Here is an 18,587-nt window from a genome sequence, read left to right on the forward strand (position 1 = left end):
CAAAGTCTCAAATATGCAAAAAGAATTTTAATAAACATAGTTTTTAATTGAAAATAACAAAATAGTTAATAGTTTGGATAGTCAAAATAATTAATTTTGAAAATAGAAAATAGTTTTGAATTATTTATTCAATTTCAAACACTTTTCATTATCATAGTTTTGTCAAATTCTCAAATATGCAAAACGAATTTTAATGAACATAGTTTTTAATTGAAAATAACAAAATAGTTAATAGTTTGAATAGTCAAAATAATTAATTTTGAAAATAGAAAATAGTTTTGAATTATTTATTCAATTTCAAACACTTTTCATTTTCATAGTTTTGTCAAATTCTCAAATATGCAAAAAGAATTTTAATAAACATAGTTTTTAATTGAAAATAACAAAATAGTTAATAGTTTGGATAGTCAAAATAACTAATTTTGAAAATAGAAAATAGTTTTGAATTATTTATTCAATTTCAAACACTTTTCATTTCCATAGTTTTGTCAAATTCTCAAATATGCAAAAAGAATTTTAATAAACATAGTTTTTAATTGAAAATAACAAAATAGTTAATAGTTTTGATAGTCAAAATAACTAATTTTGAAAATAGAAAAAAATTGAAACTATATGAGAATTTATAGAGAAAATTCAACCTAAATTCAAAGTGACCTCACTTTGAATTCAGGTTGAATTTTCTCCATAATTTCAAATATAGTTTCAATTTTTAAATTTAGAGTCTGTTTAGGCCCGTAAGCCTGCTTTAGAGAGGTGCTCGATGGAGATGTTGTGACGGAGCTTATAAACTAGTGTCAGTGCCCCTCGCTGGGCGAGGTGGGAGTAAACTTATCGTGCAGCCAGCGGAGGGGCTTTAGTCCCGGGCGGAGGGGCTTTAGTCCCGGGTGTTAGTTTTGTGTTATTTAAATTTTTGGTATTAGGGTTAGGTAGTTAGTGTTAATTAATAGGTTATTGTCAATATATAGTTGAACTAGTTGATTTAATAAAACTTTTGTCAATATATTGTTGAACTAGTTGATTTAATAAAACTACTTTATTTTACTATATATATAATTAGTTTATTTTTAGCAAGAAAATTAATAGAACTAGTTTATTTTTTAGTTCATTTTATGATGCCTATCCCGCATCCTCATCGTCGACTCGGCGAAGGACACCTGCTTGATCAGAGGGGCCATGTCCGGGACTGGGCTCCGTCCGGCTGGTATTGGGAGGTGCTACCTTCCGGGGGGCATAGGTTGGTGAAGAGCGAGCCCGTTGTTGACCCGATCCTTGTTTGGTGGCGGTCGCGTGGGCCAGTGATGGTGCCGAGGCTTCCGAACACCGCGGAGGTGGTACGTCACCGTGTCAGCGAGGAGGATGAGCACGTCCGTCGCTACATGGTTGCGTTGGAGGGCAGGTTCGACCATACCTGGCAGGTTCTTCAGGGATCTCACTGGAGCTATGATCCTGTGATGGTTCCTTCTCTTTGGGAGTCCACCGCCCGCGACGATACCCGTCGGGCGCTACGGTTCTAGCTGTATTAGTGATGCTATATGTATGATAGTATTCGAGGAGTATTAGTGATAATATTCGACGATGTACGGACACAAGAGATGATGTAGTTTTGCTTATAATTGAATGCATGCTAATTTGAATACTACTTTATTTTACGATTTGGTTTTGCTCATTGAATGCTCAAATTGGAAAAGTACTTCTACTTTGAATACTATGCAGAAATCTAGGAGTCCCGGGTGGAGCCACGACCCGGGACTAAAGTTGTTTTGGAACGGAGTTCCTGATAGAATAATTCTTTTTTGGTACAAAGTTCAACAAAGTCCTTTGACACTAGACAATGTGACATATAGAAGGGTAGATGAGATCAGGAAAAATAGGATCATTTTCTACACATCTAGAATGTCGCCATTTTGTTAAATCCTTAAAGGTTAAGATAATCCGTTAGACATATTTTAGAGTTTAGGTTCTAGCCAAGACCCAGGACTAAAGGTCCTCCTATATGAAACGACACTTCAAAGTTTCCAACCCTCTTATATAGTTTGTTAGTTTATTATTTAATCAAATGTCCGTTTTTGCAGAACTATGGATCCACATATCAGGAACCTCGAAGAGGAAGAACTTCTCGAAGATATAATCAAAGACGGCCCCGACGTTGAACCAGCTGAATCTCCGTCGTCATATCTAAACCCCTCCGGATATGGAATGGAGGTCGACCGACACGAAGATGAAGCCGATGGGGCAGGAGATAGGTCCAATGACGGAGTAGGTAATAGCTCCACTGATGGAGAAGCCGGTGGAGAAGCCGGTGGAGAAATAATAAAGTCCGGCGAGGTATACATATGAAGTTCGACAATCACTTGTAATATGTGAAAAATATTGGAGATAGCTCTATATTGTATACATATACATTCATTTGACGAATGTTTCTCCCTCTTAGGCCTCCACATCGAGCAAAGCTACAAAACGAGGCCCGACTAAATAGTTGGATGCACGGACGCATTACACCTTTGAGGTGATATTGCCTACGGGCGAACCCAAGCTTCCTAATAATATTGCTGACACATTCAAGAAGCAATGTGGAGTTCTCGTTAGGGATCACGTCCCGATCAGCGTTCGGGAGTGGAACAAGCGCAAAGGGGCAGCCGATAGTGACTATGTCGCCGAAAGGTACAAAGATAATCTTTGGAATGATCTCATGTCACATTTCAACCTGCCAGAATGTGAGAATGAAGACGCCGCAAAAAAACTGAGGTCCAAAGTCAAGCAGTGGACTCTAAAGAAGATGGCTGAACTGTTCCGTAGCTGGAAGAAGAAGCTATGGAAAAACTATCGGAAGACAAAGAAAGTGCCAGTATTCGAGGGGTACCTAGCCAAGTAGGTGAATCACTGGAAGGCATTTGAAGAGTACAAGGAGTCAGAAGATGCCAAGGCATTATCAGAAAAGAAAAAGAAAAATGCCGACAAGAAGAAATATCACCACAAGCTGGGGCCAGGGGTCTATGAGACTGCCATCCCAAAGTGGGATAAGAAAGAGCAAGATCTGCTAGCTAAAGGCATCATACCTAAACCACTCCGTGATGAGTGGGAATTGAGAGCAAGAAATTAGTTCCTTGCGCATGGTGGTTCGTACGACGAAGAAACAGGGGACCTCATCTGTAGTGACGGTCTTAGGATACCCAGGGAGAATTGGAAAAAGATAGTGAAAGAAATTAAGGAGGGAAAAAGACAGTTCACTGCAGATAGAGAGAAAGATTTGCTCACACTGGTCCTCGGCAATGACGGACATGGAGGACGAACGCGAGGCTTCGGTCCTTCTTACCCGTGGTGGCTTGGGTTTGCCACAGACCAAGACACTTACAAAAGCCGAGCGAGAGCAAAGAAGAGACAGCAGGATGAGGAGAATGACAAGTTCAACCAGTTGCTTGCGAGGATTAACGAGCAACAGAAGCAGATTGATGAGCTTAGAGGAGTAGCGCGCCAGGAAGATCCTGCACTCGATATTACCGGCGCCCCATCTAAGCGGAAAAGTTGTGTGGCTGAATCTGAGGCCCCGCCCGACGATGCACGAAGAATGATAGAGGGCGGTCTCGGCTACCCCGTGGATGGAATCAAGGAGTCAACATCATGTGAACTCCATCAGAAATTCAAGAAAATATCCATGAAGGTGGCCGTCGGACAAGCTTTACCTTTTGGCCCTGATGCACGCTGGCATGGTCGTGAGATTCCAGCTGGCTTTGCTAAAGTCGGGGTGGATGAAATCATGGCGGGGTTTCATGATATGGAGCTCGACATAGCTGGACCCGAAGATGAGAGGACACTCAGAGAAGTACTGGGTGGAGTCATCCTATGGGACAAGAACTACATCAAGCTTCCAGGCTCGGCCCCAAGGACAACACCGCCTCCTAGTCGTGGCAGGTCACCTACACCTCCATCACCTCCAAGCCCTCCACATGACGACGGCCAGCACAACACGAGTCCATCTCGATCACCGCCGCCAGACTTGGGTCGTCCGTCTCCGCCGCCGCCCGCTCCGGATACTAAGCGGAAGCATGCCAGCAAGAACGCTCCGTCGATGATTTCTAAGCGACGGAGCTCCCCAAAGCGCAAACTGTCGCCCCTCCCAAAGGTACCTCATGCTAATCTTCCTATCAGACCTTATGATCATACCGCCGAGGAAAACGCCAGGATAGCAAAGGAACATTATGATGCGCAGATGAAAAAGAAGGAACCCGAGCCCCGCCCGGAATACACCGAGAAGCAAATAGCATTTGCAAAATACTTCACGACCCTTCCATCACAGTATGACTTATACCATAAGCCTGATGACTATACACGCACATTGCAGAAGGAAGGGAAAAAGAGCAGATCACGTGCAAGTGCAAGTGGGAGCAAATCAAGTTCAACTACAAGCAAAAAAAGATTAGACGTTCCTCAGCTTGGACAACAGGCCAAACAGTCGATCCCACCCCTCACGGTGTTACCCGAGAATGTTCCCCTCTGGTGCAAGGGAAAGATTTGGAATTAGCAAAGAAGTGGGCGGATGAATGGGGTATCCCGGTTGAAGACGTTCTGGCTTCCCAAGACGACAGGTTACCCAAGGCTGTGGTAGCCCCTAAGCCACAGTTTGTCATGGGAGCGCCTTTGGTCAGCAAAGATGATCTCCCAACAAATATGTGTTACTTGCATACATGGTACTTAAGTGAATCAAAGAATGGGAGAACGATGATCGTGGCGCGTGTCCCACAGGAGTACTACGGCCGTCCCGAAGAAATCCATATCGACTTTGATGAACTCTTCCAGATGTACAATACCGACGCCCTCGACAAATCGCTTATGAGTTGCTATTGTCTGTAAGTTTTTCAATTCGTTGTCTACATATAACTTGTTTAGTAATTTCAATTCATTGTCTACATATAACTTGTACTCTATTATGCAGAATGAAGATTCTGGAATGTAAAAGTAGGAACATCCTAAATATTGGGTTTATTGACCCAGATAAAATACATATAGCGACGCTAACTGATAAACCCAAGGAGACGGAGGAAAACCTTCTAAGGTTTCTAACAGATCAAAATTTCTGTGACCACATACTGTTTCCATAGAACTTCAGGTGAGGTTCTTTACTCTGTGTCCATTCACTTATAAGTGTAATTGATAAGTTACTGACACATATATATACATGTGCAGCTTTCATTGGATTCTGTTGGACATTCAAATTGATAAGGGAAGAGTTGATGCCTTCGATCCATTATCGAGACCCTTGGAACAGTTCCAAAGTCTGCAGGACCTGCTCCAAGGGTAATTTCAATCATTCTTGCGCTCTATCGGTCTCTTTCGATGATTTTCTGATATATCAATTAATGAAAAACTTAGCAAATCATTTTCCTTGTCGGGCAGGGTTTGGAAGCGGTTCAAGTGCGTGACTCCCGGTATCGAGCATGAGAAGCTGACCTTTAGAGCGGCTCAGGTAAGTAGTAGTATGATATACTTCTATTTTCAATACATTTATGATGCTAGATTATTATTTTGATTATATATATTCTATTCTCGTAAAGTGCGACCAGCAGCCACGGGGGACGCATCTATGCGGATACTATGTTTGCGAGACCATTCGCACGTTTACCTCTGAGCACAAGGATCACAGATACGACGTAAGCACTGAACATTCACACCTCTATTTTTACCCGTCATTCTTTGTTATCATGATTGATATTCATATTCATCTCCTCTTCTTATATAGTACACGGCCATGAGGGAGAAGGTCCTACCAGAGCAATGCGCGATTGCTGTTGCAGAGGAGCTTGCGACCTTTCTGAGGACGGAAGCTATAGATGACAAAGGACGATTTAGTGTAGCTAGGGGCCATTACTGATGTTGGTCCATGTAATCGAATAGACGGGCTCTAGTCCCGATAATTCAGATCTCCATATAATTGTATATATATGCTCGCTTGTAAGATAAGTTAATCTTATATATATATATATATATGCATAAACATGTATATTTAGAATTATATGAGAACTAATTCCCGAACACCAAACGAGGCATCACGTTAATCTCCCGAACACCTAAACCCTAAAACCCTAAAACCCTAAAATAAACAAAGTCTGCAGAAACTCTTTAGTCCCGGTCCGTGTTAAGACCCGAGACTAAAGGGTCTGCCCCTGAGGACGCTCCAAGGCGCCCACGTGGAGCACCGTTGGTCCCGGCTTGGAACAGGGCCGGGACTAAATGTTAGGCCTTTAGTCCCGCCCCTTTGGTCCCGGTTGGTGAACCGGGACTAAAGCCCCTTACTGGCCGGGACTATAGGCCCCGTCCCCATAGGCCCCGTCCCCACTAGTGTATGTGCTCCATTCAAGAAAATATAAATCATGATAACTTAATCGATTAAGGATTGTACAAAATTTGAAAAAATAACATTTGGGAGCAACAAGAATGAAAATCATGAGAAAACAAATATATAGATATTTAAAAAATGAAGGATATTGCCGGCTTCTTTCAACACTCCACGATTATCTTCTTCTAGTAGCCGTCCGGTAGCTTGTGAATTTACAACCATATTGGCATGAACACAATCTCCACATCTGTTGTCGTGCTGAATCCATTGCGGGCCCATCAAAAGCACCTAGTTCCTAACAGCCAAGGGCATTGATCCATCATCCAATCCCAGTCACCCAAACAAAAAAGCTTGGACAACAAATAAGTTTGACCACGTAAAAGAGGGTACACATTACACATGTATATGTTACCATATATTCTCTCCGTCTCGAAATAAGTGTCTAAACTTTGTATTAGTTCTAGTATAAAGCTATATCAAGCTTGAGATAACTATTTTAGAAGGATGGAGTAGTATATCGCAGCATAATACAAATATACAAGTATATATGTCACTTGCAAAAAAAATACAAGTATACACACACAGAGGTATATGGTCGAGTTGTTCACAAAATAACAAAGATTACAAAACAAACGGGGAGCAACTAGAATCAATGAAAAGTCTCGAGAAAACAAATAACATATATGTTTATATTAAATAAATAAATGAAGTCCCAGTCAAATCAATTGATTTTGTATGCAGTGGTTGACAACCATTGCTTCTTTGGTGCGTTCCACGATCAGGCAGCAGCTGGATGGTCAGTACTGCGGCAGGCTGCACTCTGGGCCGGGCTTCTTGTTGTCCCTGTAGTCGACGCAGTAGTCGTAGATCCTGTGATATTTCTGCAGCCACAGCATCTTGCCCCGCTGCTCGTCGGTGAGGCCGGCGCAGTTCTGCTGCCGCCCGCCGTGGCCGAAGGCCCCGGCGCAGCCGTAGACGCAGGAGTCGCTTCCGTCGCAGGGACAGACGTCGAGGACCATGTCGCGGTAGCCGGCGACGAAGGGCGCCTTGGACCAGTCGGCCTTGACGCGGCCGCCCTGCGTGGCCCAGTCCTCCGCCGACCAGATGCTGGAGTAGCCGAACATGGGCCGCTTGATCGGGTAGGCAATGCCCTTGTCACGGTAGTTGCGGAACACCCGGATGGGGACGTCGTCCACGTACCAGACGATCATGCACGGCGTCCAGGAGATGGTGTAGGCGTGGAAGTCGGCCGTGGGGTCGAACCACGGCACGAACTGCATCTCCTTCTTGCCCACGCCGTCGGCGAAAACGTTGGTGTGCAGCGTGTAGGGCTGCCCCGTCTCGTTCCCCAGGAACTCGAAGTCGATCTCGTCATGGTCAGCCCCCACAGACGATGTCTGAATTATTTGCAATCAATCCATTATATATCGATGCACACACACAATGAGCATTGCAGTACAAGCTCGTCGTAAGTATAGGTAATTAAGCACGATAGGATAGATACGTACGTAGTATGTGGTGACGGTGCCCGCCGAGTTCCCCGGGACGAGCTTGATGAGGGTGGACACGCTGCCGTAGATGAACTGCTTCTTCGTCTGCAACAAGCAGCCGGAGGAGTTGCTCTTCAGGGACATGGTCAGGCCGTGGCCGTCCTCGGAGAAGGCCGCGTTCTCGGGGTTCCACTTGATGTCGCAGTTGTCCCGGAAGCTCGCACCGGCCAGGCCGACGGCCGTCGCCGCCACCGCCACAAGGAGGAGCGCCCTCCCCGAGCTCACCATCTTCTCTTGGTTTCCCCCTCTCTCCTACTTATTTGTGGTGGTGTAGGATGGATGTGTTCATGTGTATGTGTATCAAGACCTGATGAAAATGCAGAGGGGGGACAGGGGCTTATATAACCAGCTAGCTGAACCTAGCTAGCTCCTCTCTCTGCATTGCATTGCGGATCTGTGCTCATTGTTTCCGATCAAAAGCAAGTTTCTGGTGCGCACGTCGCACTAGTACGTGGCTGTGCTGGGCTGCTTTGCGCCATGTCTTATTATTCTCTCTTCAGGTTGCCGGCTTGTTCAATTATGATACTGTATTTGATTGCATGTATCTGTAACGCGCCTTTGACATGGTTAGTGCCCCGCACGGTGTTCCGTACATCCGCTTGGCACCCGTCGGTGAGACGTAGACGACGGAATTTGCCACCGGTCAGCTAAGGTGAGGAGGAACAAGGTGGTGCCGCGTGGCGTGTTTCCTTCTTCAGCCCCAAGCTGTATCATATGGTCGGAAAAAGTCCTACACTGAATTCTGAAGAATTGCTGAACTGAACTCTGCTTTCTTTTTCTCTTTAGTCTTCTCTTCTACGGCCTTGTATGACCTTGTATCAACAACACACGTCTCAACCACAAGGTACTACGCTCGGTGTCGTAATTGGGTTTCATCCGCAGGGCTGGGGGCTTCCATCGATTCCACGTACTCGCATTTCCGAAGATTAATGCTCCAAGTTGGTAAACAATAGGGAATCGTTTCTGGCCGATGCGCCGGCCGAACGGAATCGTTTCTGGCCGATGCGCCGGCCGAACCGTTCGGCCGGCCGCATGCAACCGCCCCCGCCCGCTGACTGGGCATGCAACATTTTTCTTCGTTTAAATTGTTGCAACCAGCGTTATATTTGCTGCAACCGTTATTTTTTTCCTACATCTGTCCAGTAAAAAAGATGTATTCACGGTTGGTTGCAACTCCAGTTCGTTGGATTTTCATTACAATCGCTGTTTTTTACTTTTGCTACAACCGGCATCATTTTTTGGTGCAACCGTTCACTAAAAAAGTTGCATCCACGTCACGTAGATATTTGCTACAACCGGCGTTTGACTTTTGCTACGATCTCGGGCAAGTAACATACCGATGGACAAAGGGAATTGTATACGGGATTGATTGAATCCTTGACATTGAGGTTCGGCCAATATAGATCTTCGTAGAATATGTGGGAACAAATATGGGCATCCCGGTCCCGCTATTGGTTATTGATCGGAGAGTGTCTCGGTCATGTTTGCATAGTTCTCGAACCCGCGGGGTCTACACGCTTAAGGTTCGGTATTGATATCAGAATAATTTAGTCATTGTGTTGGTGATCGAAAAAATTTCGGAGTCCCGGATGAGATCTCGGACGTGACGAGGAACTCTGGAATGGTTCGGAGGTGAAGATTGATATATAGGATGAAGTTCATCGGAGTCCGGAAGGATTCCGAGGCACATCGCGAAAGTGATGGAATACCGAAAGGAGTTTCAGGAGGCCCATGCAATTGTTGGGGGCCTCATGGACCAAGGAGAGGGGGCAACACAACCCACCAGAGGGCTGTGCGCAGTCCCACACCCATGCCCACTTATGTCGAAGGGAGGTAGGCCTCCTCCTAGGGCACCGACCAGCCCAACTTGGGTGGCAAGGCACCCAAGTGGGAGGGGCCACCCCAACCCTAGCCGCAACCCACCTTGGCTGCCCACCCCTAGGGGAAACCCTAGGGAGACCTCTCCTTCTCCCTTCCCCCTATATATAGAGAGACAAAGAGAGGGAAGCACCACGACATCTTGCCACGACGCTGCTCCTCCTCTCCCTCGTAGTTCTTCTCCTCTAAACATCGCGCGGTGAAGCCCTCCCGAGCTGTCACCACCATCACCTCACCATGTTGTCATGTTGTCGGAGGACTCGGGCTGCTACTTCACCATTGCTCGCTGGAGTGAGGAGGTGAAGGCGTCACCAAGTTGTACGTGTGTTGAATGTGGAGGTGCCATCCGTTCGGCACTTGATCGGGAGTTCTTGAGACGGATCGTTGAAAGGACATGGATGTCGCCTAGAGGGGGGGTGAATAGGCGCTTTAAAATAATTAAGGTTTAGGCTTGAACAAATGCGGAATAAAACTAACGTTTAATATGTCAAGCACAAAACCTACAAACAACTAGGCTCACCTATGTGCACCAACAACTTATGCTAAGCAAGATAAACAACTAAGTGATAGCAAGATATATTACAATAAACAATATGTCTATCACAAAGTAAAGTGCATAAGTAAAGGGTTCGGGTAAGAGATAACCGAGGCACGGGGAGACGATGATGTATCCCGAAGTTCACACCCTTGCGGATGCTAATCTCCGTTAGAGCGGTGTGGAGGCACAATGCTCCCCAAGATGCCACTAAGGCCACCGTAATCTCCTCACGCCCTCGCACAATGCAAGATGTCGTGATTCCACTAAGGGACCCTTGAGGGCGGTCACCGAACCCATACAAATGGCAAACCTTGGGGGCGGTCACTGAACCCGTACACGTGGCAACCCTTGGGGGCGGTTACCGGTACCCGTACAAATTGCTCGGGGCAATCACCACAACCTAATTGGAGACCCCGACGCTTGCCCGGAGCTTCACACCACAATGATTGAGCTCCGAGACACCACCAAGCTTCTAGGACGCCAAAGCATCCACGAAGAACAATATCTAGGGTACTAAGTACCAAAGGTAATAAGCTTCTCAAACTTCACTTCCACGTATCACCGTGGAGAACTCAAACCGATGCAACTAATGCAATGGCAAGAACACACGAAGTGGTCAAGTCCCTCACACTCAAATCCCTCCACAACAACGAAAGCTATGGAGAAATATGAGAGGAAGAAAAGGGAGCTCACAAAGAACTCCAAGATCAAGATCCAAGGGGTTCCCCTCACATAGAGGAGAAAGTGATTGGTGGAGATGTGGATCTAGATCTCCTCTCTCTTTTCCCTCAAGAACAAGCAAGAATCATTGGAGGGATTGAGAGTAAGCAAGCTCTAAGAATGTCAACAATGGAGGTAGAACAAGAGCTCAACGGATGGATAAAGCCAAGGGGGAAGAAGACCCCCTTTATATAGTGGGGGAAGGAATCAGACCGTTACCCCCACTCTCTGCCCGAGCTCCAGCGGTACTACCGCTCGCTGCAGCGGTACTACCGCTGGCACTCCAGCGGTACTACCGCTGACCAGGGGCGGTATTACCGCCAGCTAGCGGTACTACCGCTGGTACTCCAGCGGTACTACCGTTGGGCCCCTGGTGGCACTACCACCGCCAAGAAAGTCTTCGCAAAAAGGTCCGTCCACGAACAACCGCTAGGCAGGCGGTACTAAGCTCCTGCAGCGGTACTACCGCTGACCAGGGGCGGTACTACCGCCAGCCAGCGGTACTACCGCTAGGGCCAGCGGTACTACTGCCAACTCTAGCGGTACTACCGCTAGGTCCAGCGGTACAACCGCTAGGTCCAGCGGTACTACCGCTCGCCACTGAAACAGCCATAACTTTCGCATACGAGCTCCGAATCGAGCAAACCCAAGCTTGTTGGAAATCTTAAGACCATGCAGATATGAAAATGCCAATGATATAGAGATGTGAGATCTCTATGAATGAAGAACCGGCAAAAACTCCAACATCGAAAACATCATAGTAGATGCATATGGACTCCGTTTTCGATGAACTCGAGCTTGTCGCGAAGATGACCATAAGCTCTAAAACTCACAAAGAGAAACACCAAACAAGAACCAAGAAGTATGATGCAAGGATGCAAATGGTTTGAGCTCTCAACGAACGATACGATCAAGCTACTCACTTGAGAGCCCCCCTTGATAGTACAGCAATCTATCCTAACCAGAAAACCTATCAAGGGCAAACCTATACCTTGCACCTCGTCCTCTTGAGCTAGATGATGATGATCTTGGCTTCCTCAAGATGGACCACCTTTCTTGATTGCGTTGGCTTGATGAAGACTAGTTGATTGCTCCCCCATACTCACTATGGGTGAGCCACTCTTCAGCATATCTTCACAAGTCCATTGCCACCACAATGGACAGCAAGCTTCAAGTATGATATCTTCGTGCTGATCCACTTGAACTTGCACATCGCAATCTTGATGACGATCACAACTTGACGTCATACTTCATGGATTGTATGAGATCTTCTCTTTGACGCAAGCCCATGGAAACACACCTAACCCCCACATAGAACTCTCACGAAGACCATGGGTTAGTACACAAACACGTAATGGACAATGCTTACCATACCATGGGATCACTTGATCCCTCTCGGTACATCTTGTACGCTTTGTGTGTCGATCGTCTTGATTTACTCTTTGTCTGAGATCTTGATCAACCTTGTGTCTCTATGACCATTTTTTGGATAATACCTTGAATACCACCTTGGTCATCATATAAACTCCTTGAACCCAACAGATGGACTTCAAGAAGTGCCTATGGACAAATCCTATAAATATAACTTAAGGCAACCATTAGTCCATAGGAATTGTCATCAATTACCAAAACCACATATGGAGATATATGCTCTAACAATCGTGATCGGATCACGAAGACATACCACTATATCAACCACGTTTGTTAACGCTTCCGCTTAGCGATCTACAAGGGTATGTAGATTCAATCTCTCCTCTCATAGATGTGCATCTCCTAGATCGATCTTTGTGAGCATAGGAAAAAAATTGTTTCCTCTGCAACGTTCCCCAACACGCATATCTCTTTCTTCCTTTGGCCATGTCTTGTGGAAGCTTCAATACCATGCCTTGCAGAATTGAAAAGAGCAACAGGTGAAGATCTTGCAGCAGAAGCTGGAGTAATAACAACCATTTTACCACATGTGGGTATTGGAGCATAAGATGAAGTAGAGCTTGCACCAGCAATGGGATTTGCTGCAACTTTTGCAACTAGAACTTGCACCATAGAATAGGGTTTGCTGCAATAGCTGAACTAAAGCTTTCTAGTAGTACCTCCTTCACAAGCTGACGATGTACCCATGCAATCCTTCATTTATTTTCCTGCATTTGTCAAGAGCATAGAGCATTATATTTACTCATATAAAGAGCGGCAGATTTACTCAGAGAAACAAAGAAATTGAGTTCTTCCCCAATTGCAAATCAGACCTCAAAGGCTTCGCAGAGCTAGTATATTTGTGACCTTTTTCGCATGGTAATATGTGTCGCATTCATATCATAAAGAACAAATTACAAGTCACATAAAGACCGACATGGCAAAACTGAAAAAGATAGCAGAACATCGGTGAGCTTGATGTCAACGTTCATCACCTGCCTTCAGCACCACCAATGCAGCAACCAAAGAAAAACATGACGGATCACCTCTTCACCTGAGCTCGACATGGCTCCATTGCTGATATGCAGCTTTGCAGACCTCCAATGTGGCTCACCAAAGATGAAGTTGTTGTCCTTGATAGAAATCTGACCGGGGCAACACCCCGAACACGCCATCGGATCATACATGCCATCCGTCAACCACGAACCTAACACATGTTCCGTCTTCCAGTTGTCGTTGATGCAAACGACAATCTGCATCCGCTCCTGCACACCTCCCAACCTCCGCGTCGATACTAGAGCAGACGAGTCACAACGGTGGAGCCCGAGGACACAAGTCCACCACAAGGATGTTGTCGCCGCCACAATATCCCCACCTGAACAGACTGGTTCCCAAATCCATCACCAGCCATAGAGACGATCGCCTCGCCGAAGAAGAATCCGGAGCTTCTTTATCCAACATCGATGTCATCGCTGCCGAAGCCAAGACGTTGGACAATCAAAAAACCTAAGCTACTAGGGCCCTAAAACCTAAAGTAAAAATGAGCAGTAAGCACGGGATATCGTGACCCCCCTCATGACCAACGACCAAGATGCCACCGATGAAGGAGAGTTACCGGAAAATGGCGCTCGAAAGTTCGCTCTTTTGGCGACAACAAGGTTTTTGGTCGCTAGCCAAACATGCCCCGTTAGTGGCTCTATATTTGTGATCTTCCGGCTTGCAATTTCCACAAGTTATTGCCGCCATCCTGGAAGTTTGCTTAGAATAGGGTGGTTCAAACTTGTCTGTATTTCTTTTATCCTCTAGTGCCACCTTCTTCCCATCTTGAAACAGGGGTGGCTCAACCAGGTGTGTTAGTTTTTCTCATGCATCTCGCCTAGTTACAAGGGATGGGGCATGTAGGACTCCAGGTACATTAGTTTTCTGAAAAATACACTAACATAGTCATCTTGTTGTTATTTACCCTCTAATTGCATAAACGTGATTCCAAGGAACCAATGTCAAGTCCTGTTTGCACATAGACATGTAACGGGTTAGTGTTAACGACATATGTCTTGGATCTAGTGCTGACTTAAAAGATACATGGTCAAACAATGAGTGCTTTGCAATCCCTTGGCACATCCGCATATATTGGAGCTATCTCCCATGTGGAAGATTGTCCACCCTCTTTGCATTAAACCTCGTCACAAACTTATCTTTATCTCATTGATCATAGTGACAATTGGCTTGTTCTTCACATCAAGAATCTACTTGTTGAAAACTTCACTCATATTATTAACCACTAGATCAATCTTGCAATTTGTGTCCCTTGCATGTCTTGCCCATGCTTCGATACACTAGTGTAGAAATGACATGCCACAACTCTTATTGGTGGCGCTTCATTTCCTTCCAACGCCAACACTAATATTTTCAAATAGTGCTAACGTTGTCTAAATTTGATTATTATTACTGTATACATAGTGATGGCGTTACAATATTGTCTAATGACATAGATAATTTGACGGTTTTTTGTTAGTGCTTAATTTCCTTCCAACGCCAATACTAATATTTTTAAATAGTGTTGGCATTGGCTAAATTTGCACGTCATTTCTGTATACATAGTGGTGGCATTGCAATATTGTCTAATGACATGGGTAATTTCACATTTTTTTTGTTTGATACAGACTCTGGTGACGTAGCACACTAGGCCCATGTGAGCACTAGCCTGTTTTATTTGAACCCCAGTGTAGTCTTATCCAATCAATTCACACTCGCTCCCCTCCCCACACTCACCTCCCCCCCCCATCTCAGCGTCGCCTGACACCGCCCAACATCGCCCCGCCCAGTCCTCTAGGTCCCCAATGCCACCCCCGTCCAATGTCGTCACCGTCCTCCGCGTTGTCGGCCTTGATAGGTACCTTACCGCCGCCATACCCCTCCCCCACCCCCCTAGAGGCGGATCTACATAGAGACAACATTGTGGGGGAACTAATATAGTTCAATCTAGATAGAGACACCATTTGTTTGTACTACAATTGAGCCCGTAAAACAATCACTTTTCAATGCTTTTTATTAGATGGATTTGAGAACATACATCTAGGCCATATTGTAGTTAGGAGTCGTAGTATATTAGTTACAGTTTGGGTGTGCGGAAAATTCAAGATTTGGTGATGCGCCATGGGTGCGTAGGTGGTGTTGGTTTTATGTTTTATGGGATCTTAATACTAGATAATTGCATACAAGTAGTTATCCTTGTACACGTGTATCCAATTATAGAATGCACAGGACGATTTATACAGAAGTTTTATATGTGTCAATCATGCAATGTTTAGGTAATAGTTGATTTATAATTGCTACTACAAGTTTTAATTTGCTTGTGTCTATAATTTGAAACGGGGCATATGGAAAATTATATAAGCAACAACGAATTGGTGTACGGCGTGGACAAGTGGAACAAGGAGCGCTTACAACATTCATAGTGACCCATCAAAAAAATGATGTATCTATGAAGAATGGAATGGATAGGCTGCTCACAGAGGATGTTGATGCCGTTAATAAGTCAAATAAACTGAGGGAGGAGAGGGATGACTTGATGGAGAAGAGGGATAAACTAAAGGAGGAGAGAAAACTACTCAATGCAGAGAGGAATGAGCTAAAGATGGCAGTTGCTCATTTCAAAAATGATGGAGAGAGCAATCGGAAGAAGGTTCGTAGGCTGAGCCTAATCCTTGATGAAGAGTAGTTTACTTATTTGAGTACTTTTTGTGAAGTTTTAAACTCTTAAGTTTATGAGTATTTTTACTTGATCAGTACCTTTTTTGAAGTTTAAACTCTTAGCTTCTGAAGTAGTATCGTTGGGCAACGATACACGATATAGGTAAATGTATAGCTGGCGTTGGTCACGTGGACATGAGCAACATATCATATACTGCTGGCGTCGGATGCCATGCCACCAGTATTTTTAACATTAACGTCGGGTTTCCACACCAATAAGGTCATAATTGGCACGCCATATCTAAGTTTTTCTGCACTAGTCATATGACTTTTTTTACAGCCATTCCCTAGTAAACGTGGTGTTAGAGCATATATCTCCATATGTGGTTTTGGTAATTGATGACACTTCCTATGGACTAATGGTTGCCTTAAGTTATATTTATAGGATTTGTCCATAGGCACTTCTTGAAGTCCATCTGTTGGGTTCAAGGAGTTTATATGATGACCAAGGTGGTATTCAAGGTATTATCCAAAGAATGGTCATAGAGACACAAGGTTGATCAAGATCGTCAGACAAAGAGTAAACCAAGATGATCAACACACAAAGCATATAAGATGTACCGAGAGGGATCAAGTGATCCCATGGTATGGTAAGCATTGTCCAGTACATATTTATGTACTAACCCATGGTCTTTTTGAGAGTTCTATGTGGGGTTAGGTGTGTTTCCATGGGCTTGCGTCAAGAGGAATATCTCATACAACCCATGGAGGATGACGTCAAGTGATGGAGGATGGTGGCAATGGACTTGTGAAGATATGCTGAAGAGCGGCTCACCCATAGTGTGTATGGGGGAGCAATCAACTAGTCTTCATCAAGCCAACGCAAGCAAGAGGAATATCTCATACAACCCATGGAGGATGACGTCAAGTGATGGAGGATGGTGGCAATGGACTTGTGAAGATATGGTGAAGAGCGGCTCGCCCATAGTGTGTATGGGGGAGCAATCAACTAGTCTTCATCAAGCCAACGCAAGCAAGAAAGGTGGTCCATCTTGAGGAAGCCAAGATCATCGTCATCTAGCTCAAGAGGACGAGGTGCAAGGTATAGGTTTTCCCTTGATAGGTTTTCTCTTTTAGGATAGATTGTCGTACTGTCAAGGGGGGCTCTCAAGTGAGTAGCTTGATCGTATCATTCGTTGAGAGCTCAAACCATTTGCATCCTTGAATCATACTTATTGGTTATTGTTTGGTGTTTCTCTTTGTGAGTTTTAGATCTTATGTTCATCTTCATGACAAGCTCGAGTTCATCGAAAACAGAGTCCATATGCATCTTCTATGATGTTTTCGATGTTGGGAGTTTTTACCGGTCTTATTCCAAGAAGGGTTCTCACCATTTTCTTATGGAACTTTTATCACTTGCTTCTTATTGATATTTCTATCAAGATTGTGTTAGCCCATGTCGTCATCTTTCCAACAAACTTGGTTTCGTAGAATTCAGAGTCCGTATGCGAAAGTTACAGCAGTTTCAGTATCCAGCGGTAGTACCGCTCCTCGTGCCAGCGGTAGTACCGCTCCTGTAGTGGTAGTACCGCCCCTGGAGAGGTAGTACCGCCCCCGGAGTGGTAGTAAATTTTTACTACCGCTCCGTCGGACCGTTTTTTGCATACTTTTTGGCCTCAGCATGGTTGGTGAACCTACCGAGCGGTAGTACCGCTCTGTGCGGGCTCTGAGGCTTAACGGTTGGATTTTTCCCCACCTATAAAAGGGGGTCTTCTTCCCCATTGAACCTTATCTCTTTAGCTCGTGTTCTTCCCCCATTGTTGACCTTCTTCGAGCTTGCTAACTCTCAATCCCTCCAATGATTCTTGCTAGTTCTTGAGGGAAAAGAAAGAGGAGATCTAGATCCATATTTCCACCAATCACTTTCTCCTCTAAGTGAGGTGAACCCCTTGGGTCTAGTTCTTGGAGTTCTTCGTGTTCTTCTTCGTTCTTCCTCTCATTTTCCTCCCTAGCATTAGTTGCTTTGGTGGGATTTGGGAGAGAAGGACTTGGGCACTGCGTGTGCCCTTGCCATTGCATTAGTTGCATCGTTTGAGTTCTCCACGGTGATACGTGGAAGTGAAGTTTGAAAAGCTTATTACCTTTGGTACTTAGTACCCTAGATATTGTTCTTCGTGGATGCTTTGGCGTCCTAGAAGCTTGGTGGTGTCTCGGAGCTCAATCATTGTGGTGTAAAGCTCCGGGCAAGCGTCGGGGTCTCCAATTAGGTTGTGGAGATTGCCCCGAGCAATTTGTACGGGTATCGGTGACCGCCCCCAAGGTTTGCCATTTGTACGGGTTCGGTGACCGCCCTCAAGGGTCCCTTAGTGAAATCACGACATCTTGCATTGTGCGAGAGCGTGAGGAGATTACAGTGGCCTTAGTGGCATCTTGGGGAGCATTGTGCCTCCACACCGCTCCAACGGAG

General features: G+C 45.2%; 1 protein-coding gene across 1 annotated transcript; it reads right to left on the bottom strand.

Moving 5' to 3' along the window:
• Window positions 1-6,919: 6,919 nt before the first annotated feature.
• Window positions 6,920-8,153, bottom strand: LOC123430977 (probable xyloglucan endotransglucosylase/hydrolase protein 12). The gene is made up of 2 exons (XM_045114800.1): window positions 7,840-8,153; window positions 6,920-7,728 (listed from the first exon to the last, which is right to left on the bottom strand). Exons 1-2 carry the CDS (start codon window positions 8,107-8,109, stop codon window positions 7,129-7,131), a joined length of 870 nt encoding a protein of 289 aa, XP_044970735.1. The 5' UTR covers window positions 8,110-8,153; the 3' UTR covers window positions 6,920-7,128.
• Window positions 8,154-18,587: the final 10,434 nt, after the last annotated feature.

The sequence above is a fragment of the Hordeum vulgare genome, chromosome 2H (assembly GCF_904849725.1).
Source record: "Hordeum vulgare subsp. vulgare chromosome 2H, MorexV3_pseudomolecules_assembly, whole genome shotgun sequence".
NCBI classification, from domain to species: domain Eukaryota; kingdom Viridiplantae; phylum Streptophyta; class Magnoliopsida; order Poales; family Poaceae; genus Hordeum; species Hordeum vulgare.